Source organism: Ictidomys tridecemlineatus, chromosome 6, assembly GCF_052094955.1.
Source record: "Ictidomys tridecemlineatus isolate mIctTri1 chromosome 6, mIctTri1.hap1, whole genome shotgun sequence".
Taxonomy (NCBI): Eukaryota; Metazoa; Chordata; class Mammalia; order Rodentia; family Sciuridae; genus Ictidomys; species Ictidomys tridecemlineatus.
The window spans coordinates 61,075,888-61,089,501 of NC_135482.1; the positions used below are offsets into that span (position 1 = coordinate 61,075,888).

Consider the following 13,614-nt stretch of genomic DNA (forward strand, 5'->3'; position numbering starts at 1 on the left):
TATAGTGAGGGTAGAGAGCAGGAAGGCAAGGGGCGGTGGGCTTGTAGCCCCTCCCAGTGAGCCCTCTTTTGATTGGCTCCCCTCATCTCCACTTGTCTTCCAGGGTGTTTTTAGTTACCCCCCCTCCTAGTGTACATGGACCACAGTGGATTGGGCTGTCCTCCTCAGCAGTGCCCTTCCATCCTCCTCACCAGATTCCTCACTGCCCTTGGGGCTCCTCAGGCTGGGGGATGGTCAGGCTCCCCACTCCCCACCTTTTCCTGGTATCTTGGTGTCTGTCACTACTGGTATGGGATCTAGGGGCAGTGTCAGGAGGGGAAATTCTCACTCTGTTCCTACTGTGAGTGTGTCTCTGTTTTTAAGAGGGTTTGATTGTATGCATGCTGGGGTGCTGGGCATGCAGAATGTTTGGGGGAGGAAGCTACTCTCTGGCCCATTCAGGGTGGTTACGAGAAGAGAAGGAGACAGAAGGGGCGGGGAGTTGGTCATCCATCATCTCTCCATGAGAGCAGAGCAGGGTAGTTTTGTGAAACCAGGCTTGTGTGTGCACAAATGCATGCATGTGCATATGCACGAACGCGCACATACGCTCACACACACTCACACTCATCCCTAGAGACAACACCCACATAGACATGCTGGGTACCTCAGGTTTTCTCCCAGGCAGTCTACCTGTGAGCTGCTGCCAGGTAAATTTCCCAGTAAACCCCTTTATGGAGGACCTCTTCTTACTTCAGGAAAAAACTTTCTCTTATATAACGACCCCACTGCTGATGGGGTGAAGGTCAGACTCCCAGCTATCATTTAGGGCTTTCTCTGATCTAGTCTTCAAACTGCCTTCCAGTCTTGTCGTCACAATCCCCCAAAGGGAGCATCTCCCCAGGAAGGTGGGTCATGCGCGTTCCATTTCCCCCTCCTGCCTGGATGGCCAGGGCAGCGCTCTTCCCACTCATCTGATGGTTTAGACCCACCCCCTCCAGGAGGCCTCTGTGACTGCCCCAGCTGATAGCAACTTCTTCCTTAGCAGGTGGTCCTTGGCATTTGGAGGGTAAGTCTTTCTGCAGGTGGTGGTGAGAGCACCCTGTCTCCCTACCTCTGAGTCTTGTAAGGCAAGGCCTGTATTTATTCATGTTTATTCCTTGGTGCCTAACATGGTGCCTGGCATCTATATAGGTAAATGGCTGAGAACCTGGCTCTAGGGAAGAGCATCCTTCTAAAGTGGATCAAATCCAAGCTCCGACTCTTTTTGCCACATGACCCTGAGCAAGCTGCTTCTCCTCTCTGGGCATGTTTCCTAATTGCATTGTGAGAAGGTTTGGACTTCCCTACTCTGAGATTTTGTGTCTCTGTGGTAAGGATGAAGGTAAATGCTCAATTGTAGACATATGAATAGGTAGCCTCTTTTAACCTCCCAATTGGGAGACTGGAGGTGGTAACTAGATCAATGGCATTGAACTTCACTTTGGAGAGGTCTCATCTCAGGGAGAAGGCAGGTTGGTGTCAGGTCTAGACAAATCCAAAGCAATCTTGAGCTGCTTCTTTTACCTCTTGCACCCTTAGTTTACTCACACAAAAGTGGGATTAGTGCTACAGGCTTCTTTCAGACTTTAGAAAAAGGCATGTAGGTGGGAGCTTACTTCATGCACAAGGTACTCACGTGGAGTGTTATTGGGGAAATGGTGTCTGGACCCCCTCCCTTCCCAGCCCCGCTCTTGTGGGTTTTGCTCTGTTTCTTGTCCTCTTGATAACTGCCCGGGAGGACCCCTACTCACCTCCTCTCAAATCAGCCCAAGTAGCTTGGCATCTGGGGCCTACGGGGAGTCCGTGATCAGCAGCCTGCTGGGAGGTCTGGCTGCTTCTTAGACCGCCTCAGAGAGCTTCTAGTCAGTGCCCTGGTGGAGTCTCCTCAGCAACTGCTGCTGCTATGGCAGGAATCACAGCTTTTCCCACCCCCCAGGTTCCCATATTCCTGCCTCCTCTGTCTCTAAGACATCCTGCCTTCCATTCCTGACCCTGACCTCTAGGTCTCTCCCAGCCTGAGAATTGTCCCCCTTGCCTCATCACCCTTCTCTGGGAATACTGAGGCTGGAATTCCAAGAGAGCAGGAAAATTCCTCTGAAATGTGAGGAAGAGGAGGGGTTTTGAGTGAAGAGAGACCCCTGTCTTACTTTACAACCACTGGCTCCTCTTCATTTTCCCACATTGCCCCTGGAAGAGGGTAATGGAGGCCCCAGAGTGTATCCCCAAATCACTGAGTCCCACATGCCCTTAGAGGTAGGAAACTTCCTTTGCAGGGAGCCGAAGGGGAACTGGTGCATGTTCAGGGCACTCTGGTCCCACTTCCAGCCCCTACCCCGCTTGTGATCTCCAAGGACTTTGGATGCACCCAGACACAGTTCATGGTGTGGGAGGTTTATTCCCTCCAATGCCTCAGCCCTGGACTCTGGAGAGGAGAGGGGAAGGAAGGACTGTGGGAAAATCAAGGGAGAGGAAGCCAAGCTGAGTCTTGGAAGGAGGTGGGGATGGTTGACTGTTCCCCTCCTTAGAGTACCTGGGAGGACCCAGTGAAATGTAAGCCTTCATCCTAGGGAGGACCCTTGAAGACAAGCAGAGGACCCAAGATGCGAAATTGAGGTCAGAGAAGGGTCAGTGGTTCGCTGGGGGCTGAAGTGGCTGAAGTGGGAGCTGGAGAGATCCCAAAGTAGAAAGTGCTAAAGTCAGGGCTCGGGAAGGTGGGGTTTGGCTATGTGTATGAGTATCTAGGTCACTGCGAGTAGGTGGGAGGCCCCTGGAAACTGGAGCTGAGCCACAAGTTTCTTATTTATGATGGATGGGTCTGGCTTTTGCTTACAGAAGGCCAGAGATGGAAAAGGGTTGGATAAAATCACACAGCATTTGCTTAGCACCAGGGGCTGGCTAGCCTGGCCTGGCTTTCTCTTGTTCTTATTTTCCAGGCCATTGTTGATGTGACTTGAAAAACATATGTATTCCCCATCTCTGAGATCTCCCATGCTCCCTCCAACTCTCTTCTCCCTAAATACTTGTATGTGAACTTTGACCCCAGGAATCTGCTTTGTGGGGAGGACTTTGGGAAAACATGATCCAGACTCGTAAAGAACTCCCAACAGCTTGCAAACGACCTGTGTTAAATTGCCCCTTCAAGTGAAAATTAAAGCAAATGTCTGTTTTATGGTCATGTTTTCTTGGGCTGCAGCTATGGCAGGAGTGTAGGCAGCTCTGAGTTGGGAAGCAGGGAAACAGTGGAGGCAAGTCAGGGCGGGACACCTGGGCAGGCAGAACAGTCCTGTGCCCCGGGGCCCTCTGCTGCGTTCCCCTGCACCCCTCTTCTCCACCCCTTGTCTGTGTAGGGACTGTGTCAAAATAATCCTACCCCAGGAAGTCTTTCTAGAGGTCTTTCTTCCATCTCCATGAGGCTTTGGAGATACCTATCTTTCTGGGTGATAGTGGTGGAAGCCCTGAGACTGTTCTGGCCTGGGTCTGTGACAGGGTTTCTCTGACAGGCCTCTGGGGTTGCTGCTGGGGAAGAGGAAGGAGGGGCCATGGCTCACACTCCAGACCACCTCCTACCCTTGGCCTTGCACTGTTTTCTCCAGATCTAGTCCACCTTTGAAGGTTGGGATTTTTTGGGGGAGGGGTACTGGGGATTGAACTCAGGGGTACTTGACCACTGAGCCACCTCCCCAGCCCTATTTTATATTTTATTTAGAGAGACAGGGTCTCACTGAGTTGTTTAGCGCCTCGCTGTTGCTGAGGCTGGCTGTGAATTCACCATCCTCCTGTCTCAGCCTCCCAAACTGCTGGGATTACAGGTGTGCACCACCATGCCCGGCAGGTGGGGATGCTGAGAGGTCTGAGGAGAGGTTCTAAGTCCCTACTCCTAATAAAATAATAAGGAACAAGGAAACCACTGTCCTACTCTAATCACTTCATTGTACAAATGAAGAAACTAAGGCCCAGAAGGGGCGCCTCAGGGAAGACCCTTTTATTGGGTGGAAGGAAATCTGGGTTCTGATTCTGCCTAAATCACTTCCCCTCTGTGGGCCTTAGTTTCCTCATGTATAAAACAAATGTTCAGATTCCATGATCATCAAAGGTTCTTTTCAGTCTGTGAAACCTTAGATAAATAAGTTCATAGTAAGGATAATAAGAGCCCATGTTTTTTTGACTCCTAGGATGTGATCGGTCCTAATTTCATGCACTTTTTCTTTCTTTTTTAACTTTTAGCAAATCCACCAGAATCTCTCTCCCCCCCTCTTTTTTTCTAGTTGTTGATGGACCTTTATTTAATTTATTTATTCATATGCGGTGCTGAGCATTGAACCCAGTGCCTCCCACATGCTTGGCCAGTGCTCTACCACTGAGCTACAACCCCAGCCCCCTGTCATGCATTTTCCATGGGTGATCCCATTTAAAACTCAACAACTTTGAAATATCTTTATTCCTATGAGGAAACTAAGGCAGAGAGATGAAATAACTTGGCCAAACTCCTTGAATGGCAAGGGCAGCATTTGAACCCAGGTAGTCCCTCTCCAGGATCTGGGCACTTAGTCACTACCCTTGTGAGATCTAGATCCAGGTTACCCAGTCAGAAATTGGGAGCCCAGCCCTGCTACCCGTGGGTCAGTTCTCCTTCCTCTGAGCTGGGCCACCTGCCCAGCCAGGATAGTGCTGGCTTCAGGCTCTCTGGAGGAAAGACACCATGCTCAGCAGGCACCTTGCAGAAGAGGGCTTTAGGCCAGAACAGGGCTTCTGGAAGGAGGCCCGGAAAAGTGAAGAGCTTTTGTTAAAAGGGACTCCAGGAAGCTCTGAGGGTTCTTCATCAGAGTAGCAAGTGCACGGTGTTATATAAAATCCCTTCCTGGCCCCTCACACAGTGGCCTGCTCCCTTCAGAGACCTCCTGCTGGCCTGGCTGGACTGGCCCAGTCTGCAAAGCCTCTCAGGGATGACTCCTGCCACCCAATGCCACAGATATACAGCGTTCCTTCCTCCCTGGTTATTCCAGTCTCTTCTTCCAGGCTTCACTGCTAGAACTTGATGTTGGATCTGGCTTCCTCCTCAGAAGACAATTTATGGCGATATGTCGAAGACTCTGTTTTAATGAAGTTGCAAAAGTAGGTTAATGGGCTGTGGGTGTTTTTCATTCCCCTCCCCCTGCCCCATCTCCACCCCTGGGCGGATGAATGATGCATCTTCCAGCAGGATGCAAAGTCGGGCTGAGGATCTCGGGCCTGGACTCATCAGCTCGCATATTCCTTCCTTGGCCTCCCACTCAGCTCCTCAGCACCACTCCTCCCTGCTGCTGAGAAGGTGCTCGGAATATCTAGCCCCAGTCCCTCCTGCTGTAGCTGTGACCCAAGATGCTCCAAAGTCTTCCTAGAGAGAGGAGCAGGGCATTTTTGAATGGCAAGGGGCAGGTATTGGGACCCAAGGGAAGAAGGAAGCTGGAATTAGGGAGAATGCTTTTCTCTTGGTTGGAGCGGCAGGGAGTTAGAAGCTTACCCAGCCAGGATTCAGAGAACACACCTCCAGGTGTGTCACTGCCTCTAGTTTGTATGCATTTTCTGATACCATGCCCGAGACAGAGCTGTCCTTATAAATGTTTGCTAGGGGAATGATGGATACGGGGGTGAAGGACTTTTCCCCTACTCGAGGTCCCTAGGGTTGGAACTCACCGTCATCTTACTCACCTCTGAAGTGGCCCTCAGCCCACATCTGCTTGTCTCCAGGCTGCCCACCTCTCTGCTAATCCTTGCTTCGTACTTCTGTCTTTCAGGAAGTTATCCAAGCTGCAAGAAGAGTTCACCATTTGCTTTCCTGGGTCTAAGATGAAGCTCTGTTATACCTGAAATTGTGGGGGTCTCTGGGGAGAGGGGTCTGTATCTTTTCCTCCTGAATTTCCTCCTGCTCCTACAACAGCCAGGGCTGGGCTCTCACAATGGGGTAGGGTTGTTTTTGAAGACACACACCCAGGAAGACTGCTGGGGACTTCAGGAGGTCCCTCTGCCTGGCCCTTCCTCCCTCCAAAAAGCCAGGAGCATGCGTACTTTCTGACACGCAATCACTCCCAAGGCAGTAAGGATCCCTCTCCATTCCCAGCCCCTCATCTCCAATGAACTAAGGCTGTTGGCCAGGATTCGGGACAGGAACACCAAGACAGGGTGGAGCATGGCCTTGCTACCCTGAAACTCCATATTCCTGTGGGAGCCTGGGCCCCTCTCTCTCTTTCCCTCCAAGCCCTTAAAAAAAAAAAAAAAAAAGCTCTAGAGCTGTAGCTCAGTGGTAGAGCACTTGCCTTAGCATGTGGGAGGTACTGGGTTCGAATCTCCACACTGCATATAAGTAAATAAAATAAAAGTCATTGACAACTAAGAAAAACTAAACCAAAAATGTTATTTAAAAAAAGCTCTACCTTTTTTCTTTTTCTTTTTCTTTCTTCTTCTTTTTTTAAAACTGCTATAGCTACCTCATCACTGGGCCCAGGCAGTAGCACAGGCCTGTGGCCTTTTGGAGTAACTCTCTAGAAATCCTGCAGCAAAGTCCAGAAACCTCACTGTGATCCCCAGGCCAACTCCACAGGAATGCCCAGAATTCTACAGTGGCATCGAGAATTGACGATGACACCCCCAAAGCCCCATAGAAACATAACACCCAGAACTCCCAGGACAGATAGTGCTACAATGTCACCCCAAACCACTCAGGAACCTCAACATAGTTCCCTGTGGCAGTATCTAAAGCTTCTCACACTGTTTTTCACGCCTCAGGCAGGGTGTTCCCTGACTCCAAAGCCCTCATTGGCCTTTCCTCTCCACTGAGTGTTGCCATGGTAGCAGGAACAGGGAGTACACAGGACACGCATGTGGCTTGGTGGAACATGGAGCCTTCAATCGGGGTTTGGTAGAGAACCCAGTTGCCTGCTACTGTGTCAGAATGTCCAAGAGCTCATGCAGGAATTGGCTGAGGCTAGTTTTATTTAGAGATGGGTAAACACATGAGGATATGCCTTCTCTTTTGTTGGCCCAGCTGAGGGCCCCCCTCTCCTAAAATACTGAAGACAAGAAGCTGGAGGAGAGCAGGTTAAATGGTCCCTAAGGGTCCAGGGAGGCTGAGAAGCCATGAATATTTTGCATCTGAAATAGGAACCTTGGACCTTCTGTGGAAAATTCCACTGAGGAAGGGGAGACAGGACTCCTGGGTTCCTGTAATCACGCATGAATAGATCTGTCTGGGGTCTGAGTCTGGTAGAGGAGGGAGTAGGAATGGAGATGGTGGGAAGGGTGGAGAGTTAGGACATGGCTATTCAGAGGAAGGAGACAGGTCCATGCCCCTTAGTCTGATGAGAGAGAAGAGTCAGTCAGGTTGCTTCCAGGACCCTGAGTTAGGAATAGCTGGAGGGGGGTGTTCAGTGCAGGGAGAAACAGGGAAAGTGGAACCCAGATTTTCAAATCAGGCAGGGCTTCATGGAGGAGGAGAGCAGGCAGCAGTACTGGGAGAGAGTTAGGGAACAGAATGGGAAGGGCTCTGTGCGTGGACTCTATGGCTTTTTGGGGGGTGAAGAGTCAGTGCTCCAGGCCAAGCTGGGAGGTCTACCTGTGGCGTAAACAGGTGGTGCTCCCTGGCTGTGCAGTCCTGAGGAGGAGGAGTGTGAACCTGGATTCAGGTTAGGGACCCCAATCCACACACCCTTCTAGTGTTTTCCTCCTCTAATCTCTAAAGGTGGGGCAAAAGCACCAAGCATCTCTGATTCTTAACAAAGTTTCCCTGGCAGATGAGAAAACCACTTGGGAGGGGGCCACTTAACTTAGGCTCATGATATAATGGATCCAAACCCTGTCAGCCCCTCCCTGTGTGCCACAGTCAAATACTGCTAGGGCTAGGACAGCATTCCCACCCCAGCTCTGCCATCAGCCAGTCCCTTTGACAGGTCTCAGTTTCCCCTACAAAGTGAGGGGAGTTGCACAGATGGGTCTCCAGGACCCTGTCCACTATCTGATAGGTTTCTCATTTTCAAGATCCTTACAAGTATCAAATGAGACAATGAGCCCTGAGAGGCTTTGTCAATGTGCTTTCAATGTGTGGGTTGGCCGGGGAAGGTGCTTTGAGATGGGCCATGGGCCATCTCTCTGACCTCAGAGCCCTGGCAGGGGACGAGGGAGCCCGGCTCCAGTGTATCCCAACCCCTCACCACAGCCTCACCCACAAAGGCACCATTCCCTTCCCCCTTGTAGGCCCACCCTCAGGCTCTGGGGACCAGGCAGCTGCTCAGAATGGGGGGTGGGGCTCCCAGAGGTAGGGGCAGAGGGGGTGGGAGCCTCCCTCCCGAGTGGCTCTGAGCTGGAGTACAGCAATTACGCGGGAGGATTTATGTCCCTTTGCCTTTAATCGGAAACTCCGTGTCAAGAAGAAAAATCTGCACTGTCCTCCGGCCCGGCTTCCTGCTTTATCATTATTATTGGAGGAAGGTTGATTTGGAAACTTAAGGAAAAGTGGGGTTGGGGGTGGGAGCCACCGGGGAAAGGGAAGTGTGGGGCAGAAGGGTGGCCTTCCTACTGTTTGTCCTGGTTGGTCATTAAGGAGGCAAGAGCAGGAAGGTGCTGGGGGTCCTGGAGGGCAGGTGGGAAGAGATGAGGGGGACACTAGGGAAGGGTTGGAGTGGGAAGAGCTTGAAGGAAGGAATATCCAGGAACTAGGGGGCTACTAGGAGAGGGGCATCATGGGCAAACATAGGGGACAATTGGGCTGAAGAGACCTAGGGAAAAGACAAGGAGGGGACATGGTGGAGGGAAGGGGCACAGGGACTCTCTAGGTAGTGAGGGAGAGGGTGGAGCAACCTGAGGGGACAGACAAGGGCCTCAGGGGATGCTGTGGGAGAGAGGGAGGGTGTAGGCGTGTGGGTTGAGGCGTGCAGGAGGGCTGGGGGGTCAAGGAAGGAAGAGGCATCCAGCAGCTGGCGGGAGAAGGAGGGTGACCAGAAGGTATAGGTAGCCAGTGCTTGGTTTGTGCAGAGCTGGACAGGGACCATGCAACTATGGCCATCATAGTTGGTATCTGTTCCCCTGAAGTCCCTCTTCTCTTGGTCACCCAGGACCCATGCTTCCTGGGTTCCCGGGCAGAGGGACTCAGGCCTCTCACACAGCCCCAGGGTTTTGCTTTCCACTTTGAGAACTGTTTCTTGGGTAATTTGGTAGAGTGGTTGGGAATATGCTGTGGGACCCCCTTCACTCTCAGGCCCTCAGAGGCCTGGAGCAGAAGTGTCAGGGACAGAGAAAGGCCTGCACTCTGGGGAGGAGTGGACCCCAGTGAGAAGGCATTCTTCAGCCCTCTGCCCCGTGTGGAAGGCCCTGGTCATTCTTCCAGTTGCAGGATTTCATTCTGATGTGTGGTAAGGCACCAGTTCTGGGATCAGGCTGGTACAAATCCCGTCTCTGGCGCTGACAGCCTGTGCTCACCTCTCTGAACCTGGGGTTTGGCATCTGCAACATAACGACAGTTAATATCTACACAGCAGGGTGTTGAAGGATGAGGGATAATCAGGTGAAGTATCAGCATAGAGTAGGCTTTCCAAATACGCCCTGCCCATCTGAGGGCAGCACCCAGTATACACAACCTCTCTACTTTTTCTTTGTGTTTCTTCATCTAATCCTCATGACAACTTAATGCAGGAGCCTGGGTAGATGTCTTTATCCTTGTGTTGGTGATGGGAAGCATGGTACAGAGTGGTTGAGAGACTTGCCTAAGGCTACACAGCATGTCACTGGAGCAAGAAGTTGAGACAGTTCCATAATACCACCTGCTGGGCATCAGATCTTCTTCTGGGTCTCCTTCCTTCATCCTTACCAGAGCCCCACATCTAGTGCTGGGATCCAGCGTCTGCTTTTGGATGCTCAGTGAAGTGGCTCAGCTTCCAATCCTCCTGCAGCCTGGGCTGTGCCTACCCTCATGCACCTCCTCCCCAGCTCCACTAAGAGGTTTATAGCCGTTTATGAGCAATTTCTGTCCATATATCACCGGAGATATATAGCCAGGCAAATATTAGGGACCCAAGCGGAGGTTTTAAGAGGTGAATTTTATTGCTGCTGAAAGAAAGCATGATAGACAGCCTGCGGAGACCCACCTTCCCCTGTGCTCAGTGGTGGCCGGGCGGTGGCAGCATGGGCTGGGGCTCAGCAGCGAAAACCTGTCTGTGAAGCTTGAGCATGGTGCCAACACCCAGGGGTGCCTGGTGGATAGAAATTTGCAATGGGTGAGTCTCTGTTTCTCAAAGAGCCACATGAGTAGGTGTGGGGGACACAGGAGGTCAGAGGGCATGGGCTAGTTCGGTCCAAACACCCCCTCCAACTTGGGCAGGAAGGGTTAGACCCGCAGAAACACGGATTGAAGTGCCACACGCTTAGGAAAGACTCCTCTGCACAGGCCATGGGAACAGACTGTGAGATTTCTTTGGCTGGCTGGAAGTCCTTAAAAACCAGATCTGGGTTGTAGCTCAGTGGTAGAGCGCTTGCCTAGTATACAAGAGGCCCTGGGTTCAGTCCCCAGGCCTGCAAAAAACACCTAACTCACTCAACAACAAAAAACTAGATTGACCAAGAAGACCACCTGCCCCGAGGCAGAGGGCTGGACAGTGTGACTCCCTGTGCTCTTAAGCCCCTGCCCCAGGTGGTGCTGGAGGAACCCCTGGGGAGAAGGTCATCCTTGACCTTCTTTGGGGTTCTATCCTGGGTGCCTAGCTCTTGTGCCTCCTGCCTTCTGTGGGCTGCTGGGCATGGGTGAGTGGCAGGAGGGTGAGGAGAGCCTTCTTGGCTTGTAGCATATGGAGAGAAGATGTCCCGGGGAATCCTCGCTCCTGATTTAAGCAGCTCCGACAGCTTTATGGTGCCTCCTTGAGTGAGCCCCCAACGTTGGCCGTTTAACTTTTTAGCGTCGTTTAATGCTTAGACTCTGGCGGACAGGCAGGCCTCTCGGCCCCAGAGGCAGCAGCACTAAATCAGGACACTCTGAGGCCCCAATAAATAATTTTTACAGGGCACGCAGCCCATAGATCACCAGTGGGGGTGGGGGGAGAGTGGCTGTGATATTTCAACCATTGTCATATGTGACTACCCTGTGCTCTGACTCCAGGTTGTCCACATGGCAGCCGGCTTCATCACCACAGTTGATTTGGGGTCCTTTGCTGAGGGTAGGGCAGGGGAAGGGGAGATGGTACCTCCACAGCCCCAGCCAGTAGAGAACCTGTGACCTCCCATGGCCTGGAAGTAATGCGTGTCTGCTCAACTCGCTCTCGGCCAAAGAGATCAATGTGGCCTTTCCTGTTCTCCTGACCTCCTCTGGAACCCGAGGAAGTTCAAGTAAGAGGAAGCCTGTGCCTGGATGCAGGGCAGCACTAGACCCGGCCTGCTAAGGCCCGAGGTAAGTAGGAAATGGGCCCTTTCCTTAGGCCACTTATGCTTCTAGAGCAAAAGACAGGGGTGCAGAGACACAGAGGGAGGGACTGGGAGTGTGGATGGAGACAGAGGAAGTGAAGGGACAGGCCTGGTCATGAGAGGGACCAAAATATGAAGACGAAAAGACATAGGCAGAAAGACTGTCGCCCCCCTCAGGGGAGCGAGGCAGGGTTTGTGGAAGAGGAAGGAGGCCTTTCCCTAAAGCCTGGTACCAAGCAGAGAAACAGCAGGACCCGCAAGCCTGGGGCCTGTGTCCACGCAGGCCTGCCCACCCGAGCCCTTCCACGGCTCCAGGCCTGTGTTTCCCTGCACCAGCTCCACACTGCCCCCTCCCCTTCCCCTCAGTGCCCTTGCCCTGTCCCCTCATCTGTAAGGTCCTGGGATTTGCAGGGACACTTAATCCATATGGAGCTGATTCATTCCCATCTAAATCATCTCCATGAGCTTCCCTAAGAGCCCTCTGATGTGCCAGCCTCCATTCCTCTCCCTGGGCGAGGGTGGGCTGGGGGCTGCCAGTAAACAAACCTCAGCCGCCATCCATCCATCCTGGCCTCGTCCATCAGTCCCGCCAAGACCATTCATCTCTCCTGCCTTGGTCCCCCTACTCCTCCAATCCCTCCATCTACCCATCTGTCTCTTCCTGTGTTCCCTCCTCTTCACACCCATTGACTGGAGACTCCTCCTCCCCATTGACTGGAGACTCCTCCTCCCCATTGACTGGAGACTCCTCCTCCCCTCTGTTCCAGGTAGGATCTGGGGGGATGGGGCGGGGGAGGGGACATCTCAGCCACTCTGCTGCCTTCAGACAGGAGTCTTACCTTAATTCTGGCTCAGCAAGTTGAGGGTGCTCCTCGTTCATTGCCTCCCAAGAATCCTTCAAGTTGGATGATTTTTCTATACAGTATTGATGCCCTATGGAAGTTCTTTCTTCTGTCTAGCTTGTGTGCTTGACATTCACATAGGATTGCCTGCCTGAATGAGAATGAGGCAAGATTACAAAGTTCTATTCAAGCATGAGAGTCTCCCAGATTTGTAATATGTGCCTTTATGGGTTAATGGGTTGTGTGAGGTGGAAGCCCAGGGAGATGTTCTCCTTCCATCTCCTCCAGCAGAGTCCAGCCCAGTGCCAAGCACTGGGTGCTCAATGTCAATGGCTTCTGAGCCATATCTCCAGACCTATTTTGTATTTTATTTAGAGACAGGATCTCACTGAGTTGCTTAGCACCTTGCTTTTGCTGAGGTTGGCTTTGAACTTATGATCCTCCTGCCTCAGCCTCCTGAGCTGCTGGGATTACAGGTGAGATGTCTCTTACTTCTGCCTAATTTTTTTCCCCGTTTACTTATTTTTTATTTTTTGCAGTGCTGGGGATGGAGTCCAAGGTCTCAAGCTACATGCCCAGGCCCCACTCAAACTTCTAACCCAGACCTGCAGGTAGAGATTGTCCAAATAACTCTGTCTTGGTAACTGTGGGGTTGGGGGGAAGGGGGAGGAGGAGGAGGAGGAAGAGGAGGAGGAGGAGGAGGAGGAGGAGGAGGAGGAGGAGGAGGAGGAGGAGTACTGATGGGGCCTTCCATGGTTCTTTGGGGGAAACTATTTACATACAGGAACATGAAGAGGATGCAGAGGGCACTGCTGTCCCCAGTCCCAGCCTCGTTCGTTCTGGCCCTTCCCCTCTCAGCTCGTCATCTCAGCTCAGGAAAAGGGATTCTGAGGATGGGCTGGGAGACTCCCTCAGGAGAGGAGCCAGGAGCAGTTCTGGCCTCACCTTATCTTCCTGTGCACAGCATCCTCAGGAGCTGTGGTCAGGCCTGCCTCTGGGGTGGAGACTTGCATCAGACTCTAGTACCCTGCAGTGGGTGGGGGAGAGATTGGCACCAATGGAGGAGGTGAAGTCACAAGGAGGGATGAGACAGTTGTAGTAGGTGTGTCCACCTGGATTCTACGGTATGGCAAAGTGGAGAGGTGGGTGAGAGGGAAGAGGAACAGGAGCCAGCTGGTGCCTGGCCACTGGCCATTTCCTCCCTGAGACCGAGGACCCCTTGCTGGGCATCCACCCCTTTCCCAGTCCAAACCCCACTGCAGGAATTTTCCCGGCTTCCCACACCTTCTGCCCTTCTGCTTCTGGTCCCCTCCAGGGAGTCACCCTGAGTGCA

General features: G+C 52.4%; 2 protein-coding genes across 4 annotated transcripts in view; one reads left to right on the forward strand and one right to left on the reverse strand.

Annotated features, from left to right (window-relative positions):
• Positions 1-6,357, forward strand: part of Smug1 (single-strand-selective monofunctional uracil-DNA glycosylase 1) — a 48,218-nt gene extending 41,861 nt beyond the window's left edge. The window contains exons 5-6 of the mRNA XM_040280528.2: positions 5,038-5,133; positions 5,796-6,357. Of these exons, the coding sequence (XP_040136462.1) occupies positions 5,038-5,133; positions 5,796-5,846 (147 nt within the window). The 3' untranslated portion in view covers positions 5,847-6,357. The remainder of the gene's footprint in view (positions 1-5,037; positions 5,134-5,795) is intronic.
• The window catches only part of LOC120888298 (homeobox protein Hox-C8), a 137,800-nt gene continuing 128,614 nt past the window's right edge, over positions 4,429-13,614 (reverse strand). The window contains exons 5-9 of one of the 3 annotated variants that reach the window (XM_078014528.1): positions 13,227-13,308; positions 12,279-12,432; positions 10,134-10,238; positions 5,710-5,808; positions 4,429-5,111 (exon numbers count right to left, since the gene is read on the reverse strand). The gene's annotated coding sequence lies outside the window, so the exon portion shown is untranslated. Of the gene's footprint in view, positions 5,112-5,709; positions 5,809-10,066; positions 10,239-12,278; positions 12,433-13,226; positions 13,309-13,614 lie in introns of those variants that run through there. The other 2 variants (XM_078014530.1, XM_078014529.1) reach the window with 2 other exon arrangements.